The 26574-nt window shown below is 41.3% G+C and overlaps 1 protein-coding gene across 1 annotated transcript in view; it reads right to left on the reverse strand.

Moving 5' to 3' along the window:
• The window catches only part of CDH23 (cadherin related 23), a 719962-nt gene that overhangs the window by 236920 nt on the left and 456468 nt on the right, over positions 1-26574 (reverse strand). Inside the window, exons 14-17 of the mRNA XM_058188066.1 lie at positions 11092-11156; positions 7735-7972; positions 4655-4760; positions 4442-4569 (exon numbers count right to left, since the gene is read on the reverse strand). Of these exons, the coding sequence (XP_058044049.1) occupies positions 4442-4569; positions 4655-4760; positions 7735-7972; positions 11092-11156 (537 nt within the window). The remainder of the gene's footprint in view (positions 1-4441; positions 4570-4654; positions 4761-7734; positions 7973-11091; positions 11157-26574) is intronic.

Genomic DNA, 26574 nt, shown 5'->3' on the forward strand with positions numbered 1-26574 from the left:
ATATTTCCCCCCCCTTACACTTGAAAGAGAAAAATCCCTTTTGGTAGAAAGTGCAGAATGTGACAGCTACTTAGAAATCACCCAAGTACAAAATCAACTAGAAGGAAATGACCTTTTCAAATGCGGTCTTTAGATAGATGGGATTACACTGTCCAAAGAACAGTTAGGGAAAGAAGATGTTTCTCCTTAATTAAGCCCCTTTGCTGTTTCCTTTGTCTCCTCACAATGCTATGAGAGGGTGAAAATCAGGGATTTATTATTTATTTATTTTTTTGCATCAACATCATCAAAGAGGACCAACTCTTTGGCCAGCGAATTGCTGCCACTTTAAGTCAGATCTGATTAGAAAGGATCTGAGATTGAAGGGTCATCAAGAAACTATTGCTCATTCTTATTCTGAGATTTCTCAGTTCAGGTGCTTGTTCTCTTGACAATCTGATTTAACCCTTAAAAAGGAACGCTGGCCCTGTTATTGCCATATAGGTGCAAGTTATCTTTCTGGATTTTTTTTTAAAAAGGTGTTCGCATCTGTTCTGATCTAGGCTTCCTGAGAAAGCATAAATCACAATTTTAGTCCCCCCCACAAAAAAAACTCTTCTATTGAGACGGCTGTGAATTATGGTCATTCATAGCCCGTAATGAGTAACACAAAGATTCCGACAGATGTCTGCTGGAGTTGACACAGTCATTCAGGGTAATGTTGATAAGCACCCACCTTTATCTCCCTTGAAACCCTACCAGAGACCTAATTGCCAACTAGTTTTGCAAGGCCAAATGGAGCACCGAGTCAAATGGACTTCTCAGAGCTTTTAGTTGACTGTATGAACTAATTACTTCCTGCAAAAGCTCATATCCGTTTGCTCTTGCCTTCCGGCAGCTCTGCGCATGCGCACATTGGGAACAGGCTCACACTGTTCTTCTGCCTTGCTGATGTCAAATTCTGGACACTCCAGGGGCAGCACATAACTATCAGATGGCCCTGGCCCCCTCTCTGCCTCTGACGCAGAGCCTTCCCCAGACTCCAGGACTGGCCTATGTTCCTCCCCAACTTCCTCGCTGTCTGACTCTGCTGCCAGCAGACCACAACAGCATCTCAATTTGGGACAACATGAACAAATAATTTCAGGCTGGGATGACCATTATTTGAAAAGGGACAGCTATTTGGACTGCTTCAAGGATGAATAATTTCAGTCACTTTCAGGGCTACTGTGCCCTTGGTCTCCATGCCACAATCAAAGTTGATTGGTTCCAGATAACTTTAGGTTTTCAGGCAGAGTGCAAGAGAAAAAGAAAACAATGGAACCATCTCGGCACAATCTTTCTGAACTGAAGGAAATGAAGCAAATTCTCCTTTCAAGCATCTATAGGATTTTGCCACCCCTCGTTAGCATATGACAGGGGTGTCAAACTCAAAGTGTGCTTAAATGTGGCCCGCAGAGCCAGCCTAGAGATAGCAAACAACCAGCCCATGGTGCCCCTGGCAGCCAAAATAGGGCGGGGGGGGGGGCAAGCACCCCATGCACCATGTTTTGGCCGGCAGAGTGCTTCAGGAGGCCATCCAGGCCAAAAACAGGGTGCGTTGGGGCCGCGCGTGCCCCCCATGCCCCATTTGGCTGGCAAAGTGCTGCAGGAGGCCATCCGTCCCATGTCTCTCCCCCCTCCACCACGGCTGATCCAGCCCTTGAAGAAATCCAGTTTGACACCCCTGGCATATGGTCTCAGGTAAGAAAGCACTCATGCATGGTCTCTTCTAAAGCTGGTTGTCCATCAGTGATCAATGTAACAGAAATCAGCAGAAGTGTTCCAATCAGCCACGGATATGGCAGCACCAGCTATAACTTAATACCGCAAGATTTAATTCATGTTATAAAGTATGTCACAGTCCTACTGCACGCATCTATAAAGAAGCAAAATATTCACTCCAAGGATGACAAGAGTTGGCAAACCACCAGAAAGCATTTTCACTCGCATGGTGCCTTGCGCTTCCATTGGTTGTCCTGTACGGCAAGTATAAAAAGATACCATTGTTTCAAAGACTCTATTCCTGTGGCTCAGGAGAGTTAGACACGAATCTAGGGATTCGTCGGAAACGTGATTAATCCACCATAGCTATTTTATACAACTAATGTTTTTTTTTTTTTTTTGTTTACATTTATACCCCGCCCTTCTCCGAAGACTCAGGGCGGCTTACAATGTATAGGGCAATAGTCTCATTCTATTTGTATATATTTACAAAGTCAACTTATTGCCCCCCCAACAATCTGGGTCCTCATTTTACCTACCTTATAAAGGATGGAAGGCTGAGTCAACCTTGGGCCGGGCTCGAACCTGCAGTAATTGCAGGCTTTGTGTTCTTAATAACAGGCCTTACCAGGCAGAGCTAAACCGTAGTAATGTGGCACATAGTAATGTGGCAAACATTTTACATTACTATTTCTTTGCATGTTAGCATTTAATGACTATGGGCCTCATAGTTTATAGATTGTTACTATAGTACGGTTAGGCCATGTGTAATTGACAGACTCAAGGGATGCGGGGGCTCAGTGGCTAAGATGCTGAGCTTGTTGATCAGAAGGTAAGCAGTTCAGCTGTTTGAATCCCTAACGCCACGTAACAGGGTGACCTCCTGTTACTTGTACCAGGTTCTGCCAACTTAGCAGTTCGAAAGCAAGTAAAAATAATGCAAGTAGAAAAATAAGGACCGCTTTGGTGGGAAGGTAACAGTGCTCCGTGTGCCTTCCGCGTTGAGTTATGCTGGTCACATGACCACAGAGTCATCTTTGGACAGCGCTGGCTCTTCGGCTTAGAAACGGTGATGCGCACTGCCCTAGAGCTGGAAAGGACTAACACGCATGTGCTGGGGAACCTTTATCTTTACTTTTTAATTGACAGACTGGATGCCAAATTGTGATTTTAATATAGATTTTATCTATTATTTATTGTTTTATTCTAGAATTTTTAACTGGATATTCATTGAGTGTTTTTATTTGTTCTGGTCTCTGGTTTTTGACTGTAATGAACATGATTTGAACCACTGTTTAAAATATACCTCAATAGCTAATATTTCTGTGAAGACAGGAGAATTAAGGTTTGGGACAAATTTGAGCAGAACAAAAAATAAATTTCCAGATACTGTATACAGTAGGAGTGCATAAACAGTGTGGTGGCCTAGTAGTGAAGACACTTGCCTCCCACTCAGAGGGTTGGGAGTTCAATCCTAGGTAGCAGCAGATTGTTTCTCTCCTGGGACACAAAGAAAAAATTTCTGCTGTGAACCCCATGTAGAAGTTAGGAAGGATGTCCGGCCGGTAAATGCTCAGCTTTAGTCACCCTGACTCTTCCCCAATTAAGGGATTATAGGATCATAAAAAGGGAGGATACTGTATATGTGCCTATTATTATTGTTTTTGAACATATATCACTCCAATCCCAGCCCCAGCCCCACATTTTAAGGACTTTGCTTGCAATCTTAGAAACTATAATTAAAAACAAGATTTAGTACTGAGGGTGATATTTTAAAAGTTTAGCAGAATATACGAGATAAATGAAGAAGCAAAGTTTTTCAAAAATAGATGATTAATTTTGATAAATCATTTGTCTGATGAACGAAGGGTGTTTATACAATACACAATCATCCATTTGAATAAATTAGCTACTGGCTGTTTCCAGAAAGCCAAATGGAGCTAATACTCTGCATTTGTTTTGGCTTTGAATATGGGTCCTTTCGTCCATCTTCTCTACATGCATTTGAATATACTTGGGCCCAGTGGTGAAATCTAATTTTTTTTACTACCGGTCCTGTGGGCGTGGCTTGGTGGGCATGGTGTGGCGTGGTGGGCATGATGTGGCTTGGTGGGCGTGGCAGGGGAAGGATACTGCAAAATCTTCATTCCCACCAGGGGTGAAATGCTCCCAGTTCTGACCGAATCTCGTGATCCGGTAGCAATCGTGGCTGGTGGTTCGGTGATCCGGTAGCAATCGCTGAACCACTGGCGACACCCGCTGCCTGGGTGTCATTACTTCCTGGTTTTAACTACAAAGTAATGCATTTTTTACCTTCTGCGCATGCACAGAAGGTTTTGCGCATGTGCAAAAGGTCTGCGCGCGCACATGACGCATGCGGGGGGCAGAAAATCCAGCATGTGAGATTATAATGACAGACCCACTGAGTCAAGCCTCAATCCATATAAACCTGTTTGAAAAATGGGCTCCTGCTACCAAAAATTAGTTCACCCCTGACATTGTTGGTACATTATTCTTTTTTTTAATCAATCAATCAATCAGTCAATCACTCAATCAGTCCTTCTTAACAAACTGTTCTTAGTTGAATAAATAGTTACGTTGTTCTAATTGAACAGAATAAGAAAAGCAAGACCAGAGATTTGATCTGTTCAGTTTTATCTTCTGAGTTGCTAGAATGGAAGGCAGTAGTGGTACTTACGAACACTTCAATGGTGATGGGGACGGTGCTGTTGAGGGCCGGGATGCCTGCATCCTTGGCCATTACAATCAAGTAAATGACACCATTGGCAACTTGCTCATAATCCAGAGGGCGGATGACACTTATCACTGAAAAAGCAAGAAAGCAGCGTTGGCAATTACGACACTAGGCACGAGATGTGGAAGGAATCTGAACATAATGCTGCACACTCACCTCCATAACCTTCAGACAAGGTAATGTCAAAGTAACTTTTGAATGCAGAAGCATACACAATGCTATAAGCAATCTGGTTGTTTGGAGAGGAATCTTCATCCGAAGCCTAGATTAAATCAGAAGAAATACTTATACTGAAACATTTTTCTACACAATGAAAGCCATTTGGGAGACTTTGGGTCTGTTGCTCTCTCTCTCAGCACAACCCAACTACCATGGGAAAAATTAGGAGCATTAGCATTAGCTAACCCCTAGCTAACATTATGGCCGGTTTGGAGAACCTCCAAATCCCACCCCTGGCTGGCCCCACCCACCCTGCTCCTCCTCGGAGTCTCCACATGGCTTGTTTTGGATGTGAGGTAAGTGGAGGGTCCGCGCGGAGGCTCAGCGAGGGGGGAAAAACGGGCCTCCCAGAAGTTCCAGAAGTTTGAAAATAGGCCCGTTTCTGGCTTCTGGAGAGCCTCCGGAGCACGAGGGAGGCAGTTTTCGCTCTCCCAGAGGCGCAAGGAAAGCCTCCAGAGCCTGGGGAAGACAAAACCACCACCCCCGCGTGGTGCAGGAGGCCAACTAGGCCACGCCCACCATGGCCACGCCCACCCAGCAACCAGGCAGAGAACCCTTTGCTGAAACTTTTGAAGCCCACCCGTGAGCATTAGGTATGCATGCCATCTTAACCTGACCACAGATTAAACAGCGGGAGAGAGAAATTAAATAAAACTTTTCAAAAAAAAACAAAACCAGGAAGAGTTCAAATGAGACATAAAAAGTAGGACAATCTGATGACCTCCGAAGTACTTTGGAGCACCTGGAGACATAAAGCTACTTTTTTTGGGGTGGGTGGGTGGGTTCCAAAGCCATGCACACCTCTAAAAGCAGGCTGACGTGATATTTCCTTTTCCTACAATATAAAAGCCACATCTGCAAAAGTTATTGTAGCTCCAAAAAACTAAGACCTACATTCCTAAATCAGGTCCATGATGTATGTGCGTGTTTGTGTGTATACATAAAATATAAGACGGTGACCATGAGTGTATGTTCAAAGCCCCAGCCTTCTTTTTTTTTTTTTTAAAGTGAAGTGAAAAAAGTCTTGCAAATATCAAGAATCAGGAAAGATAAAATGCAAACTTGGCTCTTTTCCCAGGTTCTGGAGTAGAGCGAGTTCCTGTATCGTGCTTGGAATTTGTGGTGCAGACATGGATAGTCTCTTTGTGTATTATGGATTTTGATTTATTTAATGTAAGCTGCCCAGTCATTCTGAAGTCAGGCTTCTTTACGTTTAATAAATAATTGTTAGAACAACATGCCTAATTCTGTTTCATTCGCAGTTTTCTGTTTTAAGTGGTGGGGGAAATAATTTTTTTGAAAATAAAAAGTTTCTGGAGGTTATGCCATGCTAACACCTCATTTAATATTCTTTTACAAAGGTTTTTCTTTAAAATGGAAAATTCAGCAGGAGAATGTAAAAGACCTTGGAGTTTTCATATCAAATGATCTAAGTGCCAAAGCCCATTGTAACTACATAGCAAAAAAGGCTCTAAGAGTTGTAAACCTAATTTTGCGTAGCTTCTTTTCCAAAAACACTACACTACTAACCAGAGCATACAAAACATTTGCAAGACCCATTCTTGAATATAGCTCACCTGTCTGGAACCCATACCTCATCTCTGACATTAATACAATTGAACGAGTCCAGAAATATTTTACAAGAAGAGTTCTCCGCTCCTCTGTAAACAACAAAATACCTTATACCACCAGACTTGAAATCCTGGGATTAGAAAACATAGAACTCAGCCGACTCCAACATGACCTGTGTTTAACACACAGAATCATCTATTGCAATGTCCTTCCTGTTAAAGACTACTTCAGCTTCAATCACAATAATACAAGAGCAAATAATAGATTCAAACTTAATGTTAACTGCTTCAATCTTGATTGCAGAAAATATGACTTTTGTAACAGAGTTGTTAATGCTTGGTACAGACTACCTGACTCTGTGGTCTCTTCTCAAACTCCCAAAATTTTTAACCAAAAACTGTCTACCATTGACCTCACCCCATTCCTAAGAGGACTATAAGGGGCGTGCATAAGTGCACAAAAGTGCCTACTGTTCCTGTCCTATTGTTTTTCTATCATTATATGTGCTTGTATATAATGTTGTGCCAAAAATAAATAAATAAAAAGAATGGATTTTGTGGGCACAAGGGATGGTTCCACAAGCACATACAAGCGTCAGACTGGAAATGTCAGTTCAAGTGGAATGCATTTTAATTTTTTTGACAGTGATTTCCACACATTATGCACTTTTTTCAACGCAGTTCTTTATATCACAAATGGCTTTTAAGTTACACCGATACTTCATTTCTTCTTCATCATCTCAGCATAATATAGATATAGATAGATAGATAGATAGATAGATAGATAGATAGATAGATAGATAGATAGATAGATAGATAGATAGATAGTGTTGTATCTTGCCCGCTCTCACCGCAGCCGGGGTCTTCTTATCTGCTTCCGAACGCTGAGGAATGTCCTAGTATGCCTCCCGGCCCCAGCCCTGGCTCCATGCCCAGACAGGCTGAGGAGGAGGGGGCACCTCCCGGCCCCAGCCCCGGCAAACGGAGCAACTAGACCCCTCCCCCTCCCCCACAGCATGTGAGCCTGAGGGAGGTCTATTACCAACAGCTGCCGACTGGAGTGACCCTCGCTTCAGAAGAATTGATAGGCGGCGGCGTCAGAAGGAAGGGAGGGGCAGGCCTGGATAAGTGCTGAGTCATGGAGCCACACCCCATGGCCTATATAAAGGATCTGCTTTCTGGCAGTCTCTGAGTCAGGCAAAGTCGAACATATCTTGCTGAAGTCACTTTCTGGTCTCCTGCCTGCCTTGAGGACTTTGCTAGGACTTTGGCAGAGCTGCAGAGGCACGCCTGATTCGGATTTCCCTGACCCGGCCGTCAGCGGAGGAGTGGGACACGACAGATAGATAGATAGATAGATAGATAGATAGATAGATAGATAGATAGATAGATAGATAGATAGATATAGATATAGATATAGATGTATATATATATGGCGTTTCTTACCCTCACGCGGACCACTTGAGTGACTGATGGCTCATTTTCCCTCAGAGCTCCTAAATAGGAATCTTTCTGGAATGTGGGTATGTTGTCATTGACATCCAGGATATTAATCCGGACCCTCCCGGTTGTCTCTTCTCCACCCCCATCTCTGGCGATGACAGTGAGTGTATAACGCTGGGTCGTCTCAAAGTCCAGGCGGGCAACCAGTGTGATGATGCCTAAATCCTTGTCTAAGGAGAACCTGGAGCCCAAAACAGCAAGTAACGTGTTGAAGAAATAGACTTCAGTACATACAGTAGTCAATTTAACAGAATAACACAGTTGGAAGAGACTTTGGAGGTCTTCTAATTCTAACCCCCTGCTCAAGCAGGAGACCATAATATACATTTCATACAAATGGCTGTCCAAGCCTTTCTTAAAAATTTCCAGCGTTGAACCATTTACAACTTCTGGAGACAAGTTGTTCCACTGATTAATTGTTCTAACTGTCAGGAAATTTTTTCTTAGTTCTAAATTGTTTCTCTCCTTGATTAGTTTCCACCGATTGCTTCTTGTTTTACCTTCAGGTGCTTTGGAGAATAGCTTGACTCCCTCTTCTTTCTGGCAACCACTTAGATAGAACACTTCTATCATAACATCCCTAGTTTTCCCCACCCCCCATTAAACTAGGTCAGGGGTCAGCAACCTGTGGCTCTGGAGCCGCATGTGGCTCTTTCATCCCTCTGCTGTGGGATCCCTGTTGCTGATCAGCTCCACAATTGATAGTGCTTTTGATTAGGACAGGTAGAGGAAAAAGGATGCTGTGCTAGGAGGAGACTCTATGGTGGAAGAACCAGACTTCTGGTCAGCAGAGGAAAAAGGATGCCGCACTAGGAGGAGACTCTATGGTGGGGGAACTGGACTTCCAGTCGGCTCCTGAATTGAACAGGGGCTTCCGGTTAGGACCTTTGTGGCTCTTTGAGTGTTTAAGTTGCCGAACCCTGAACTAGATATACCCAATTCTTGTAACCATCCTTCATAGGTTTTAGCCTTCAATTTCCTAAATCATCTTTGTTGCTCTTTTCTGTAATCTTTCTAGAGTCTTAATATCTGGATGGGAGAAATGAATGTTGAGTTGAAAAAAAAATGAGTAGAGAGAGGGTTAAATGCTACATTCTCACAGCTATGCTCATTTCTCTCTCTTCCATTTACAATGGATATCTCCTGAGGTTGTTGCACAGGAAATTTGCACAGTCAGAGAGAATGAACCGAGGAGTTCTACTACAGTTCATTTCAACCTGATGTCTCTGAAGAATAAAGTCTCAGCACATTATTACCTTCTCATCTCAAGATGTATATCCAAATTAGTTTGATACACAGGTAGAAATATTAATCTGCTGGCTTATTTTAAAGGATCTGGGATGACAGGACTTTCTGTTTCAATTTTAGGAATTCCAAGTCTTGACTTAGCGACGAATTAGGCTTTCTTTCTTTTTGCTGGATCACTATATTAAATCTTAAGATCAGCAACCTTGGTCACGTATGTTTTGATCCAAGGCCAATTAGGATGCAAGATGGACCAGAGTTGGCAGTGTAATTCATAATTGATTTTCTGAATTAAAAATGCTGCCCCATGATTAATTAATACCAGAAGTAAAAGTGTGACTGAATTATAGATAAATCCTGCAACTAACATGAATTCATGCTACAGCCTATAAGTAGAGGGTGTGTCTTCCCTATGCCCATTTAATTTGCCATCAACCACTCTCCTTGATCAACTGTGAGCAGTGTTGGAGATAATCCTGGCAGTTCAAGCTAGCAGTCGGCCAGAGATAATTTGGAGCATGTGGGAGCAGCATGACACACATGTATTCCTCATTACGGGTACATTGCTAACATTTCTGCATTCAACGTATTAGAACCTTATGAAATCTCTCCAGATTTCAAGACGTTGAAGAAATTCTGGATTTCATACTGAATTGGTCTCCATCAAAAAGATAATGCTGATGTTGTACAATATTTACTCCTATTCCCTAGCATGGGGTTTCTTATATAACCTTTCAGCACTTACCCTTTTTTGTCTCGCTGTTTGCTAATTTAGTGTTAGGGTGTGGAATTCATTCCTACATTATTAATCTTTTTCTTCCTTGATAGGAAAACGGAAAACAAGGAATTCCATGAATCTAAAATTGATTGATTGATCCGTTCCCTAATTTGTTCTTTCAAGTCTCCCAAGTTAACCTACCATACCTACCTCAGTTAACCTACCATAACTGAGTCTATTTACATTGCTGATGGTCATACCCTTCTTTTTCCTTCCACATTTCTCAGCAATAAGGCCTTTTCCAAAGACCAGTGTCTGAAGCAGGATAATTTGAGCTTGGTGATTTATGCCTTGAATGAGAACCCTGGGTTGATGTTTTTTTTTTTTATTTATTTGCATTTATATCTCGCCCTTCTCTGAAGACTCAGGATGGCTTACACTATGTCAAGCAATAGTCTTCATCCATTTGTATATTATATACAAAGTCAACTTATTGCCCCCAACAATCTGGGTCCTCATTTTACCTACCTTATAAAGGATGGAAGGCTGAGTCAACCTTGGGCCTGGTGGGGCTTGAAACTGCAGTAATTGCAAGCAGCTGCTGTTAATAACAGACTGTCTTAGCACTCAAGGACCCCTTGAGTGTTTGATGATCCATTGGTTTGTTTTCTTGATTATCCATAGAGTCTTCTCCAACACCAATGTTCAAAGCAGAGAAGATATTCAGCCGGTTTGGACTGGTTCACCCAAACCGGTAGTGGAAATTGTGAATGGGCCCACCAACCCGCCCCAGCTCTATGCCGTCCCACGTTTTTGAGGCTGCGTGCATGTGTGGAAGGTACATGCGCAAGCAAAGCACATGTGCGGAAGACTGGGCACATGTGCGGAAGGCAGGCGTGCGTGCGAACTGAGCATGCACGCACACGAAGCGAATGTGCGCACATGCAGCAAACTGATAGCAACATAATGTGAAACCCACCTCTGGTTCAAAGGCATCAATATTCTTCCTATCTTACTCCTTTATAGTTCAACTTTGACTTCCATTGAGTGCTCTACCATGGGCTACTCTATGGCATTTTTGGGGTTGCTTGTTGCTTTACTGTTGACAGTTGATCATAAAAGGCATAAGGTATCCACCACTACTATCTTCAGGGTCAATTCTAATTAGCACCTCATTTACTGACATGATTTTCAAGGCATTGAAACGACAAACCTATCTCAATGAAACAATGACCAGAACAGTGTGAGGATTTTATTTCAATTTAACTGATATAAATGAAGCATTATATTAAGGCTACAGCAGAAAGATCAAAGAATGCCTTTAATAAAACACCTACCTGTCTGGATCATCACTGAAGTAATAGCTCACTTTTCCGTAAGAGCCTACGTCATTGTCTGTGGCCTAAAAATACAATAAACATCAACAAAGAAAGCAATGTAGATATTTATAATTCAGATCTCAAAAATAAATCCCTATTTTTGTTGCATATTAAAAGTCTTCCTAGGGATGCGGTGGCTCACTGGCTAAGACGCTGAGCTTGTCGATTGAAAGGTCAGCGGTTCAGCGGTTTGAATCCCTAGTGCCGTGTAATGGGGTGAGCTCCCATTACTTGTCCCAGCTTCTGCCAACCTAGCAGTTTGAAAGCAAAAAAATGCAAGTAGAAAAATAGAGACCACTTTTGGTGGGAAGGTAACAGCATTCCATGTGACTTTGATGTTTAGTCATTCTGGCCATATGACCATGGAGACGTCTTCAGACAGCGCTGGCTTTTCGGCTTTGAAATGGAGATGAGCTCTGCATTCTAAATTTTTTTACTACCAGTTCTGTGGGCGTGGCTTATTTTGTGGCTTGGTGGTCATGTGACACTGGGCATGGTTTGGTGGTCATGTGACTGGATGAGAGCAGCTTGGCCATCATGTGACTGGGTGGGCGCAGCCAATACCAATAAATAATAAAAATAATAAACAAAGTACACAAAACAATAAGAGGTACCAAAAACCAACTTTCACACTTTACACACACACAACACAGCAGAACAGACTCACATACACAAAATGCCACATACAGCTTTGTGAGATTCTGTGTGTTTGTGTAGTTAGAGTGAAACACTACAGAAACACACCAAATCTCAGAAAGCTGCACAAATATTTTATTATTTTATTTATATTTTTTAGATCGGGGTCTCCAACCTTATAACTTTAAGGTTTGTGGACTTCAACTCCCAGAGTTGCTCAGCCAGCAAAGCAATTAGCTGAGCAATGGATTCCAGGCAGATTTGTGGACTTCAACTCCCAGAGTTCCTGGGGAACGCCAATCAATTACATTAGCTGCAACTGATTCTGCCTTCCAGACAATGTAACTGATTGGAGACGCTGAAGGAAAGCGAGCCCGAAAGGAGCTAGCTTAATTAAGTAAGTGTGGAGGGGAGGATTGGGTGGGCCAGAGAAAAAAAGTTTTTAAAATGCTCCTCTGAGGATCCCTGCTCAGCCACGCGATCATCAGAGGGTTTTTTTTTCTTTTCTTTTGGCTGAAGAAAAGAGGCTTTTAAAAGTAAAAACAAAAACAAAAAAAAACCTCTGATAATCAGAGAACCGGTTTGGGGGTGTGGCTATCCATCCATTACTACTGGTTCTCCGAACGCCAGCCGAGTTTTACTACCGGCTCTACAGAACTGGAGCGAACTGGGGGCAACCCACCACTGAAACTCTGCCCCCTAGAGTCGGGAATGACTAGCGCACATGTGCGAGGGGAACCTTTACCTTTAAAAGTCTTCCTAGAACACATGCTAGATAGTCGATTCAAAATTAAGTAACATTGGGCAGAATCCTGAATCCTACCAGTGAGAAAGTTGCTTTTGTTTTCTTAGCCCCAGCCCTATTCAATCATGGAAATAGGCATCCCAGCTTGAAATTAGAAAATGAGAAATTTCATCAATCTAAATTTGATTGGTTGATTGATTAGGTACCATCCAAAGATTAGTCTATTTCTAATTATTTTGATTCTGAATCCAAATTGAGTTGTATGTCTGTAAAAATTCTAAGATTTATTTTGATTTTTCTCCAGAGTGCTGCTATTCTGTATTTTTTCCATTTCCAGAGTTAACAGCCTGGCTTAATGTGATCTCTGCAACTGCATCCTCAACAATATTCACCAACATGGGCTGCTACTGTTCATTGCTTCCTGAGATCTTTTGGTATGGCCTTTTCTGAGGTTCTCTGGCTTGTTCAAGATGCCAAGATTTGAATTCCAAGCCCACCCTCTTGTATGCTGGACTTCAGTTTCACTCACAATAGAATTAAGCCAGATGTTATAAAGTAATGTTTTTTAACTTTGGGCAACTTTAAATTATGTAGACTTCAATTCCCAGAATTCTCCAGGCAGCAAGATGACTCAGGAATTCTGGAAGTTGAAGTCCACATTTCTTAAATTTGCCAAGGTTAAAAAACATTGTTATAAGGCAGGGGTGTCAAACTCAAGGCCCGGAGGCTGGATCCAGCCCACAGCAGTGGTGAAATGATCCTGGATCGGACCAGATCGTGCGATCTGGTAGCAATCGTGGCTGGTAGTTCAGCAATCTGGTAGCGATGGCGGAGTAAAGCTCCACCCACCCGCCCGGCATCATTACTTCCTGGTTTTAACCAGGAAGTAATGTGTTTTTTACCTTCTGCTCATGCACAGGTCTGTGTGCACATGTGACGCGCACGGAGCGTGTGCACTTCCAAACCGGTAAGGAAGGTAAGTAGATTTCATCCCTGGCCCACAGGGTGCTTAGAACTGGCCCATGGGGATGCCCTGGAAACAGCAAAGGACTGGCCCATAGTGCCTCTGCCAGCAAAAATGGTGCTTGGGAGGGCTATATATGCCCCTCCTGAGCTCCGTTTTCACTGACAGAGGATTGCAGGAGGCCATCACAGCCAAAAATGGAGCTCAGGAGCCTGTTTTTGCTGGCAGAGTGCTCGGGCCACCACAGGGCTCCCTGAGACAAGTGACGTTGAGCTGGCCTTGCCCACCCCAACCATACCCACCCTGGCCATACCCACCCCGACCATACCCACCCCGGTTGAGCTCCATTTTCATTGGCAGAGGCACCACAGGCCAGTCCTTTGCTGTTTCCAGGCTGGTCCCGCAGGCCAGATCTAAGCATCCCACAGGCTGCATCCAGCCTGTGGGCCTTGAATTTGATACCCCTTACCTAGGGTATCTATTGTATGCTTGTATGGGATGGGTGGCTTGTATGGGATGGGTGGCTAAATAAATTAGATAGATAGATAGATAGATAGATAGATAGATAGATAGATAGATAGATAGATAGATAGATAGATAGATAGATAGATAGATATGGATGGATAGAGATAGATAGATAGATAGATAGATAGATAGATAGATAGATAGATAGATAGATAGATAGATATGGATGGATAGAGATAGATAGATAGATAGATAGATAGATAGATAGATAGATAGATAGATAGATAGATAGATGATGGATGGATGGATGGATGGATGAATATATGTAATTTCTTATTTGAACCCAAGTTTTCATATTTGGGGTAAACTGCACACCAAATGACACAATAACTGGTCATATCCGTATCCATTCTAAACATATTCTATTATTTTCTATCCTTGTGAAGAAATATAAAACAAAATATGCTCTTGGAGATAGATAATGTTTATTAGATCACACACTTTTTCTAAATATTTCAAGATCAATATGAGAGATGTTAAAAATTTGTCCAAAATATACGGGTAGTCAATTTGTCTCTGCTGATTCTACATGTAATGAGGAAAATTTTATTTATTCATTTTTAATAAAATTTGTTACACAAATTTGATCAGCAACTTCCTAACAAGGTCCTAGGCAGGGCATTGTCTATGTAACAAGAAGCCAACAGGGGAGACCTCGTTCACCATTGTGAAATCCTTACAAACTTTCTGCAGCTCTGACTGATTCCACCGTGTGGCTCTAATGGCTATATAAAATATGCATGACTAGCAGCCAAGACAAAGGGAACAAAATTGTATTTTGAAATGAGAAACTACCCGGCTTTTTAAATCTATCTTTTTATTTTCTAAATTGATTTCTGCCAGAGTATCTTGAAGTCTGACAGATGTGAAGAAAAGCAGAACATGCTAGAATTCAGAAAGGTTTTCTGAATGGCCCAGAATAAATTCCTTCTCCATGACTTCTTTGATTTATCTACGGCCTTGTAATTTTTGAAAAGGTGATTAAAATTTTGAATCCTTACAGGCTTAATAACGAGGCTTGAATGAGAAAAAGAGCAGAATGTGATAAGCTTGATTTGGATCCTTTCACAGCATAGACGTAACACAGAATAACAGAGTTGGAAGGGACCTTTGAGGTCTTCTAGTCCAACCCACTGCTTAGGCAGGAAACCCTACACCACTTCAGACAAATGATTATCCAATCTCTTCTTAAAAACTTCCAGTGTTAGAGCATTCACAACTTCTGGAGGCAAGTTGTTCCACTGATTAATTGTTCTAACTGTCAGGAAATTTCTCCTTAGTTCTAAGTTGCTTCTCTCTTTGATTAGTTCCCACCCATTGCTTCTTGTCCTGCCCTCAGGTGCTTTGGTGAATAGCTTGACTCCTTCTTCTTTGTGGCAGCCCCTGAGATATTGGAACACTGCTATCATGTCACCCCTAGTCCTTCTTTTCATTGGAACTGGGGATTAGACAAAAATTGTCCTGATGGCACAATTTTTCCCTGCTGGACCCTCCACAACATTGCATTCAATTGATCCTGTCCATTAGTGGTGCAAGTGTTAAAATAGCCTTTCTCCCTTTATTCTGATGCTATCCAAGGAGAGGCTCAAGGCGCATAAAATTTGTTCACCTTTGTGACTGATGACCTTGGGGGACTGACAGCAGAGGCCACAGAGACAGGAGAGGAACAACAAATGCCATGTCAGGTGGTTTAACACTGAGGCATGTGCAGGACAATTTGCATCTCTCTGAAAACCGAACAAAAACGTTTCAGCCAGTCAGGAATCTTTCTGTGTCTCTTCTGACTGAATAGCACTAGTTCCGGAAGCATGCTGTTCAATCTAATTGTATCTTCCATGCCATTTTTCATTACCCTGCTCAGAAAAACAAATCTTAATTGAAACAATTTGTCATGAAGTTTTAACAACTTTCTTGATTTTGTCCTCAAAATCATTTTGGGCAATTCATATGTTTTCTTTTGCACGCACACAGACATAACCACATAGACAGCAGGTTCACCACCCAAAGGCATTTTTAAAACTCACTTTTCCAAATGGAATTTGATTATATTCTATAAGTATTTCAAGCAAAAAACAAACAAACAAACAAACAAACTGCAAGGATTAACAAATGTATTCAGGTTTTGGGCAGGAGAATAAAAACACGAATATTTAAACAAAAATGGCAAAAACCTTCCTTTGCTGAAAGAAAGTATATTGCAGTAAGTGGAACATATTTATGGGGCTCAATTCAGTAAGTGGAACATATGGGGCTTAATTAAGATTTTACTATGTTTGTTAGATTTATATCTCTTCATTTTCTCTAAAATTCATGTCTACACACTTGTGTGTGTATTTCTGTAATTTATTAAAGAAGAAATGACAAAACTTTAAAATAATTTGATTCCATTTAAAATAATCAATTCTTATTTTGAGAATTCTAGTTGATCATGTTACTATACATTGAATAGAATAGAATAGAAATTTTTATTGGCCAAGTGTGATTGGACACACAAGGAATTTGTCTTGGTGCGTACGCTCTCAGAGTACATAAAAGAAAAGATATATCCCTCAAGAATCATAAGGTACAATACTTAATGACAGTCATAGGGATCAATCATATTTTTGCTTGTGGGAGTGACTAAATAAATCAGACCTCGTATGTAATTTCTTAGCCTCTTTATACATGCAAATAGCAATAGCAGTACCACTTATATATACCACTCCATAGTGCTTTACAGCACTCACTGAAAAGTTTACAAATGTCAGCATATCACCCCCAACAATCTGGGTCCTCATTTTACCCACCTCAGAAGGATGGAAGGCTGAGTCAACCTTGAGCCTGTCAGGATTGAACTCCTGGGAGTTGGCAGAGTTAGCCTGCAATACTGCATTCTAACCACTATGCCACCATGACTCCAAATTCTAACATAAGCCAGAATTTGCTCTTGGTTTCTGATTCTTGGCTTGGACATGAGAAAGATGCTAGGGAGACCACGTTGCATGTAAAATTAGGGGCAATCTTTTGATGATCATAGACCATGTTTAACATTGTTTTGGGTAGGAAAGGACCACAATGGGAAAGCATTTAAAAGTTAAGTCTCTTTAGGTATGTATGTATGTAGGTATATAGGTAGGTATGTAGGTAGGTAGGTAGCAGGAAGGCAAACAAGCAAGCAATTACTGTAAGTTAAACTGTCTTCCAATATATTTTTCATATACCTCTTGTTTTACTAGGGTGAGAATCTTCACTTTTCAGTACCTGTATTCAGAAAACCCCATGAGAATAACAAGAAAGAAATTTAGCTCTGTATATACCATATTTTTTGGAGTATAAGACGGACCTTTTTCCCCCAAAAAAGAGGGTGAAAATCTGGGTGCGTCTTATACTCCAAATGTAGGCCCGCCCAGCTTCTCAAATGGAGGTTTCAGAGGCTGAAAAAAGCATCAGAAATGGAGCTTCAGAAAAAAAGCCCTAAACGGAGCTTCAGAAAAGAAGCCCTCAAACAGAGCTTTTTTTCTGAAGCTGTTTCGGAGGCTTTCAGAAGCAGAAAAAAAAAAAAGCAAAAAAAGAACAAGGCACAGAGTTCACAATCAAGAAACCTGTTGCTAAAATTCACCTCTGGGAACAGCTAATTGGGGGTATTCCAGGACGCCAATCCACCTTCCAATCAGCTTTTTTCTTATTTTCCTCCCCAAAAACTAAGGTGCGCCTTATACTCCGGTGCGACTTATCCGAAAAATACAATAACAACAAAGGCTCACATTAGCCATCTCTGTACTGAACAAATCATAGAGTATTTCCTACTTTATTTAGTCACTTCACTAGCTTGGAAGCAAGCTTTGTGCATAGAAAGTTAGCATTCTAAAGCACTCTCATGTGACCTGACCCAATAAGTATATTTTATTGTCCAACTCTGAAAGGCTAATGCCACCGATAAGTCTTTAAGAATCAAGTGAACTTAGCAAAATCAAGCATTTTGTACCATCAAGTTACGAGATACGAACTTTGTTGGAAGAAGGTCAGAAGAAGCTTCCCTTCTATTTCCTCCTGATTCTCCCCTTACCGAGCAATCCTATTTTTCCTCTCTCGTTTTCCTTAATCCTTGATTGAACACTTGTTGCTTGGTCTGACCTCAGTCACTAAGATGCAATGGAATATACGATTGCAACTTTGAACCCCTTTCCTGGCGTTTATCTTGCGCGGCCAGCTGGAGGCATTGAGAGCTACAATTTCATCTGGGGGGGACTATTGCTACAACACGGTCTCGTAAACATCAGACGTCAGCTTTCCCTGCTCAGAGCATAACTCTGGGATCCTGGCCCCTTGAAATCCTGGACAAAATGTATCCTGCCTCATTGGGAGAAAGTTAATGAGATGGTCATGCAAGGTAGCTGTTTCTTTATGTTCTACCATAGCCTTCCCTTTTGCAGATAGCTCTGTCAAGCTGCAGCAGCAGAAGTGGGTTTCAGCAGGTTCAGACCAGTTCTGGAGAACCAGTAGCAGAAATTTTGAGTAGTTCGGAGAACTGGTAAATACCATCTCTGACTGGCCCCATCCCCATCTATTCTCTGCCTCCCGAGTCCCAGCTGATCGGGAGGAAATGGGGATTTTGCAGTATCCTTCCCCTGGAGTGGGGTGGGAATGGCAGTTTTACAGTATCCTTCCCCTTGCCATGCCCACCAAGCCACCCCCATCAAGCCACGCCACGCCCACCAAGCCACGCCCACAGAATTGGTAGTAAAAAGTTTTTGAAACCCACCAGCAGGTTAATGGGGTTATTGCAGTGGACCATGGGGTATCGAGATGGCTTGTCAGTCAGAATCCTCCGAGGCCATGCCAGTTGGCCAGATATATAGACACTATTCCATTCATCGTTTTAATTTTCATTAAAAACAGTTTCCAAATATAGCTCAGCCATTAGAGAAAAAGCTTAAAGAGATTATTAGGATGATTATGTTTAAAGGACTAAATTATTCAGGCATTACCACCTGTTTCAATTTTCTTTTGTTTTTGTTCATTCCAGGTATATTCATTATTGAACGAGTTTGCCAGCTGCAGAGTCAAAAGAACTGAAAGTGATCCTTGTGTTGTGAACCTTCAGCCCCAAGCAACAGTTTTAGTACATCTGGGATGTAATCTTCTGTCTTTTATACAGTACTTTTGAAAAACCCCATTAATATAATTGGTTAAGCAAACTATTTAAAAATACTACAAAAATAATCAAGAGGAGTGCAGATATGCTGTCAGTGTAGGCACTTCAACTTATTAAGATGCCTTTAGTTTCATGTAGTTTTATTTACACACTCCAAGCAATTGCAATACAAGAAATCATATTTACTAATTAAAGAGAATTTCTTTCACAATTAAACATTTTCCTTGGGAGCTTGGAAAATGGAATACAGCAGCAAGAAGTGTAAAAAGAGACAGATAAAAATATTTTTCCTCTGTCAAGCCGCAACGATGTTAATAGTGGCCAGTATCAACAACCAGACTATGGGAATACAATACAAATACAATATCTGTACAAATACAGATATGTTGTGTTCCTCTTTGAGAAGCTGGTTTAGGATTTGAAATTCTTTTTGGATCAAAGTTCTGTTTTTTTGATTGGCCATACTAGAGATGCATCCCAGAGAAACATCAGATGTGTCCACTCTTATATCTCCCAGATTGGTTGGAGTATGTAGATCAAAATGCAATAATCTATTTGCCTACTTGGGATAAAGTCTTCTCCCCAGATGTTGCTGCTTTGAGTGCTATCTGTAATGGAAGCACAGATGTTACTAGGAAAAGGTCTTATTCAGTGATGGACTGGAAATTATGGAATTCCTTCCAAAGAAGGCACACTTACTGTAACTTATACCTTCCTGTCTGGTTATAAATTGTAATTTGAAAGGTAATACTTTGTACAAAAGTATCTGGAAGAAGGAGGAATGTGGATGGTTCTAAAACAAGATATTATTTTGTATTGGATGGTAATAAGGGTGTCCAATTAACTCTCTTGATCTTGAACAATATTCGCACTCCCCATGATTTAGTTAAAGTTTCTCTCACTAATATTTTGAGTCTGTCATCTGCACCTCTATAACTGTCAGGTTTGGTTCTGCAACCCAACAAGACAGACACAGACTTTAGACTTCAGAGGATAATTAGGTAAAGGTAAAGGTTCCCCTCGCACATACGTGCTAGTCATTGCTGACTCTAGGGGGGCGGTGCTCATCTCCATTTCAAAGCTGAAGAGCCAGCGCTGTCCGAAGACGTCTCCGTGGGCATGTGGCCGGCATGACTCAACGCCAAAGACGCACGGAACTCTGTTACCTTCCCACTTATTTTTTATACTTGCATTTTTTACGTGCTTTCGAAATAAATAAATAAATTGCTAGGTTGGCAGAAGCTTGGACAAGTAACGGGAGCTCACCCCGTTACACGGCAGCACTAGGGATTCGAACCGCTGAGCTGCCGACCTTTCGATCAACATGCTCAACGTCCTAGCCCCTGAGCCACCGCGTCCCAGAGGATAATTAGAACTGCAGAAAAAACAGTGGCTACCAACCTGCCTTCCATTGAGGACCTGTATACTGCAAGAGTCAAAAAGAGGGCTGTGAAACTATTTACAGACCCCTCACATCCTGGACATAAACTGTTTCAACTCCTACCCTCAAAACGACGCTATAGAGCACTGCACACCAAAATAACTAGACACCAGAACAGTTTCTTCCCGAATACCATCACTCTGCTACAAAAATAATTCCAACACTGTCAAACTATTTACTAAGTCTGCACTACTATTAAACTTCTCATCATTCCTATCACCCATCTCCCTCCACTTATGACTGTATGGCTATAACTTTGTTGCTTGTACCCTTACAATTTATACTGATATTGTTTCCTGATTGCTTATTTGTACCCTATGACTACCATTAAATGTTGTATCATTAAGTGTTAAATTTGTACCCTATGACTATCATTAAGTGTTATGAGTGTTGTACCTTGATAAAGGTATCTTTTTTTTTATGTACACTGAGAGCGTATGCACCAAGACAAATTCCTTGTGTGTCCAATCACACTTGCCCAATAAAAAATTCTATTCTATTCTATTCTATTCTGTTCTGTTCTGTTCTGTTCTGTTCTGTTCTGTTCTGTTCTGTTCTATAAAAAGTATAATGTGCCACCAAAATGAGTGCTTTTAACAACTAGCAAACCATCAAGTCAAAAGTTTACTCTGTTAAAAAGAAACTTCAGGTGATATTTTATCTCATAGGATTTATAACATTATTTTAATTTTTCCTCGTGGTGTTATTAAGCCAAGGTTTTCCATCTCATTCTGTGTGAAACCTGAAAGAAGACATGCCCCGTGATAACCAACCCATGGATCTCCCATTGACAGAGAGATCTGCTTGATATCAAGTTTGATGCCCCCGCTAAATGCTACCATTACCAGAAAAAAACAATACTTCCATCTGGGCCTTTATAATTAGAATAGAATAGAATAGAATAGAATAGAATAGAATAGAATAGAATAGAATAGAATAGAATAGAATTTTTTATTGGCCAAGTGTGATTGGACACACAAGGAATTTGTCTTGGTGCATATGTTCTCAGTGTACATAAAAGATTAGAAATAAAGAAACCATTAGAGAGCCTTTCACCGAGGCAGCCTTCGTCGGCGCCATCTTGGGGGGAAAAAAATTACAGTTACTTTAGGGATGGTCATCACTGGGGGAAACTTCATTTTCTTCTACTGTCACATTCAGGGCAGAGGGAGAGGGGACAGAAGTAGAAGACGAAGAAGTTAAAAGAAGATTACATAGCTCAGGATTTGAAAAGCTGCTTTTGGGGACCCAGCTGAATTTATCCCACTGCTGCTTGAAACTGGGCCTAGGCAGATATTTCAACTGTGAGGATTTTCCACCCTTGACTTACGACCACATCTGAGCCCCAAATTTCTAAACAAGAGAGTTGTTAAGAAGGTTTGTGCCCCCATTTTACAACTTTTCTTGCCACAGCCGTTAAGTTTATCACCGCAGTTGTTAAGTTAGCAGCACGACTGTTTATAAGTGAATTTGGCTTCTCCATTCACTTTGCTTGTCAGAAGGTCACAAAAGGCGAACACGTGTCTTCGGGATGCTGCAACCGTCATAAATACATGCCGGTTTTCCAAGAGTCCAAATTTTGATCAAGTGACACCCCCGAGGATGAGGCATTGTGCAAAGCGTGGAAAAACAGTCGTAAGTCACCTTTTTTCAGAGCCGCTGTAACTCTGAATGGTCACTAAACATGGTTACAAGTCAAGGACTACCTGTATGTTAAGTAGGACCACTGAAAAGACTGCTGGCCGTGTTCACGGCTGAGTTTTATTTTTTTTATTTTTTTAAAAAAGAAAAAGACAGCAATGAACAAATTCTAGGGAGAAAAACACAAGGATAGCTGCTTGTTCGTTCACCCACCGTGCTGTCTTTCAGGCTGCCAGTGATGGATCTGCCCCCATAGCGAGGTGGCGAACACTGTGCATAATCACCTGATTTCAAAAACATCATTGGTCTGCCAAGGCGGAATACATTTGACACGTTCGCGCTGTTATTGTCATGGCAAAATGGATGGCAAAAGCCGTCCCCGTTTGCTAGTTCAGATCACTTCAGTTCCCCTTTTCTCCAGAATAAACTCCAGGTGGATTATTTTTCATTTGCACCAATGAGAACTGGGATGGTATGGAGAATGGGGTCTTTTATAGATGGAGTACTGAATCATAGGCAAGCTTGTGCTTCTTATATAGAAGCGCCCAGAGAAATAAAGCTGTTTATTGGTGTTTGACAGAAGGCAACGCAGAACACAGCCTCGATGGCTTTAATTGGCAGATTTTGCCATTTTCGTTTCATTGATTTTTTCCGATTCTCCAGTACAGCTAAAATTTCTTAATGGGCAGAAAAAGCAAATTGCCAAGAAGGAATCCAAATCCATTTGTCAATGAGATCCAATCCCGTGGTGTAATAAACCCAGGAGTTTGATGTGGCTCATCGTTGCTCTCTAAATCATCTGGAAAGTTGACCCCATGCAGAGAATCCTGAATAAACCAGCTCATGTTTTCTTTCATAGTACGCATCCCAAGCACAGGGTCCTTTCCGAAATTATTCTTTCACGTTAGCATTCGCAACAGAGTTGAACAACTCTTGAGTTAGTTTGACTTGCTGGATACATCAGCCGGATTAGCAAAATAGTGTATTGCTGGATTAGGAAACCCAGTTGATTTCCATCTCCCTTTGTATTAAATAAAACTAAAAATGAGAAGATAGCCCTATGTATTAACATCTAAATAAAGAACCTGACGATTCTCTCTCAAACCATGTTTTCTAAAGTGATCTTCCTGCAACTCAAGAGTTCTAAGATCCTTTTTTAAAAAGTTTGGATGAAAAGCCTGAAGTTGTGCTACAGGAGGCTGTCTCCCGAAATGGAAAAATTCACAGGGTTAATGCTTTCCAAGTTCTCTTTTCGGATTGAGGGAATATATGGCAGTAACTCGTGGATTCTTGGACATAAGGAACTATTAGGAAATATTGTGACTGACTTTTCAAAAGGAGTAATGAAGGAAAGACAGAGACTAATGTATCAAAAATGGCAAGAGACAAAAGTATCATTTTTGAAAGAATTTTTTTTTTGAAATATTAACAGAAAAAGATTTTAGCCTTTCTGAAAGACAATACGTAAGGAAAATTTGGAAGAAATGGGTTGATTATATGTTTTATAACCATCATAAAAGACTAGATATTTGGATTTATACTGGATTTTGACGAGGAAGGACTAAAGTTGAACAGATATTGTAATTTCCCTGTATTGAAATTCTATAATCTGTTGTATTGAAATTTAAATAGAATATTCTCGAAAGATTTTATGTAAGAAAGACTTGGGGGGAAAATTATATGGTTATAGAAGTTATAAGGGAGATATTCTCTGAATTGGATTGGATTTTTATGCTTTAGCTGGTTTTAAATATTTTAGGATTAATTTGTTCTACTGATCTATATATTTTATTACTGTTTATTGTTAATTTTTTGAAGGATTTTGGTTATGTAAGGAGGAAGTCAGAGCTAGAGAGGGAGAATTGGTATAATAGTTTTGGGGAAAAATTTTTTTTTAGCATATGGTTGTTTTATTTTTAACTATACCTTGTGTTTGTTCCGGGAAGCCAGGGGGGGAGGGGAGAGGGGGTTTGTGAAGGGAAAGGGGTTGGGGGGAAAGGGGGGGAAAATTTTTTTTGTAAAACTTTTTGAATAAAAAAAAAAAAGAGTTCTAAGATCCTGTTCAAACAGACTGTTTGGAACTATCTTACTTAGACTGACTTTACTGATATTAATAAAGGAGAATATCTGTAGCTCAGGGTTGACCTGAAGGATCCTAGGTACTCTTCGAGCTAGCTTGTTGTCTTGCAGATGTTTCATGACCCAACTAGGTAACCTCATCAGTGCAAGTAAGGAATGCTGTTTGCTGGTCAGTTTTATATTCTAGAGCAGTGATGGCGAATCTTTTTGGCACTGAGTGCCCAAACCGAAATGTGCGTGCATGTGCCCACACAGAAGCACTGGAAACCTGAAGACCAACTGGCTGGTGCACGCATGGCTGGTTTTTTGGGCTGTTTATGGCCATTTTGCAATCCATTTTCAGGCTGTTTTGGGGCCATTTTCCAGGTGGTTTTCAGGCTGTTTTTCAGGCTGTTTTCAGGCCGTTTTCCAGTGCTCCTATTCCCGCGAAGCCCAGCTGGCTGGGATTCATGTGCATGCTAGAAATCAGAAGAGCAGCTGGCGACGGCGTGCATGCCCACAGAGAGGGCTCTGCATGTCACCTCTGGCATGCGTGCCTTTATTTTATTATTTATTATTATTTTATTTATTTAGATTTTTATACCGCCCTTCTCCCGAAGGACTCAGGGCAGTTCACAGCCAGATAAAATAAACAATAATATTACAATATAAATACTATTAAAATATGAATTAAAAAACTTATTCAATTGGCCAGGATTAAAAATTTAAAATGATAAAAACCATATAAAATTAAAAACCATATAAATCTAAAATCCTATGTCAGTCCTGTGCAAGTGAACAAATAGGTCTTCAGCTCGCGGCGAAAGGTCCGAAGGTCAGGAAGTTGGCGGAGTCCTGTGGGGAGGTCATTCCAGAGGGTAGGGGCTCCCACAGAGAAGGCCCGTCCCCTGGGGGTTGCCAGCCGACATTGCCTGGCCGACGGCACCCTGAGGAGTCCCTCTCTGTGAGAGCGCACGGGTCGGTGGGAGGCATTCGGTAGCAGTAGGCGGTCCCGTAGATAACCCGGCCCTAAGCCATGGAGCGCTTTAAAGACAGTAACCAAAACCTTGAAGCGCACCCGAAAGGCCACAGGTAGCCAGTGCAGCCTGCGCAGGAGTGGTGTCACATGGGAGCCTTAGGTTTGCCATCACAGTTCTAGAGACTTGCCTGTCACTGCTGATGGAGGTGGCCTTAGAGATTCTTTGATTGGGCTGTTTGCTGTTGGCTTCTTTGGCAGTTTCTTGACTGGGGTATGGTTTACTTGATTGTCGATCTGATGTTAACCTTGGAGATAATCTATGCTGATCTAATTTATTGACAATATACCAGAGGTGGGTTTCAGCAGGTTCTGACCAGTTCTGGAGAACCGGTCGTGGAAATTTTGAGAAGTTTGGAGAACCAATAGTAAAAATTCTGACTGGCCCGCCCCCATCTATTCTCTGCCTCCCAAATCCCAGCTGATCGGGAGGAAATGAGCATTTTGTAGAATCCTTCCCCTGCCACACCCACCAAGCATGCCACGCCCACCAAGCCACACCCACAGAACTGGTAGTAAAACTTTTTGAAATCCACCACTGCAATATACTATAGTTCTACAGCTAACCTATGTGTTTTCAACATGTTTGAAAAGGTTCAATAAAATTTGTATGCCCCTACGAGAGATCATAGGGCATCCCATTATAATTTGTTTTCCTGAGGAATCCTTGGAACATCAAGTAGGAAACTAATTTCCTTTTCAAAAGTGTAGTATGTGAATTTATTATGGAGGAAAACATACTTTTATCTTTAAAGTGGTGATGATACTTTTTCCTCCCCATCAGCAGCCTGCCTATTTTTCTCAGAATTATTTAACTAGGACCTTTTTTCATTAGTAATCTACTTTGTAGATTTTGTAATCTACTTTGTAGATTACTTAGTCAGAAAAAAATATATGATTTGTTCTTCCAAGCTGCTAGATTCCAAGTTAATATACAAATAGTTGTATCCAGGGGTGAAATTCAGCAGGTTCTGGAGAACCGGTAGAGGAAATTTGAGTAGTTCGGAGAACTGGGAAATGCCACCTCTGGCTGGCTCCAGAGTGGGGTGGGAATGGAGATTTTGCAGTATCCTTCCCCTGGAGTGGGGAGGGAATGGAGATTTTGCAGTTTCCTTCCCCTGCCCTGTCCACCAAGCCACACCCACCAAGCCACGCCCACAGAACTGGTAGTAAAATAATTTGGATTTCACCACTGGTTGTATCATTACTCACACCTGTAGGAGAGCAAAAAGAGAAACTAACTGGGTAAGAGTTGCAACGT

Source organism: Ahaetulla prasina, chromosome 6 (assembly GCF_028640845.1).
Source record: "Ahaetulla prasina isolate Xishuangbanna chromosome 6, ASM2864084v1, whole genome shotgun sequence".
Lineage (NCBI taxonomy): Eukaryota > Metazoa > Chordata > Lepidosauria > Squamata > Colubridae > Ahaetulla > Ahaetulla prasina.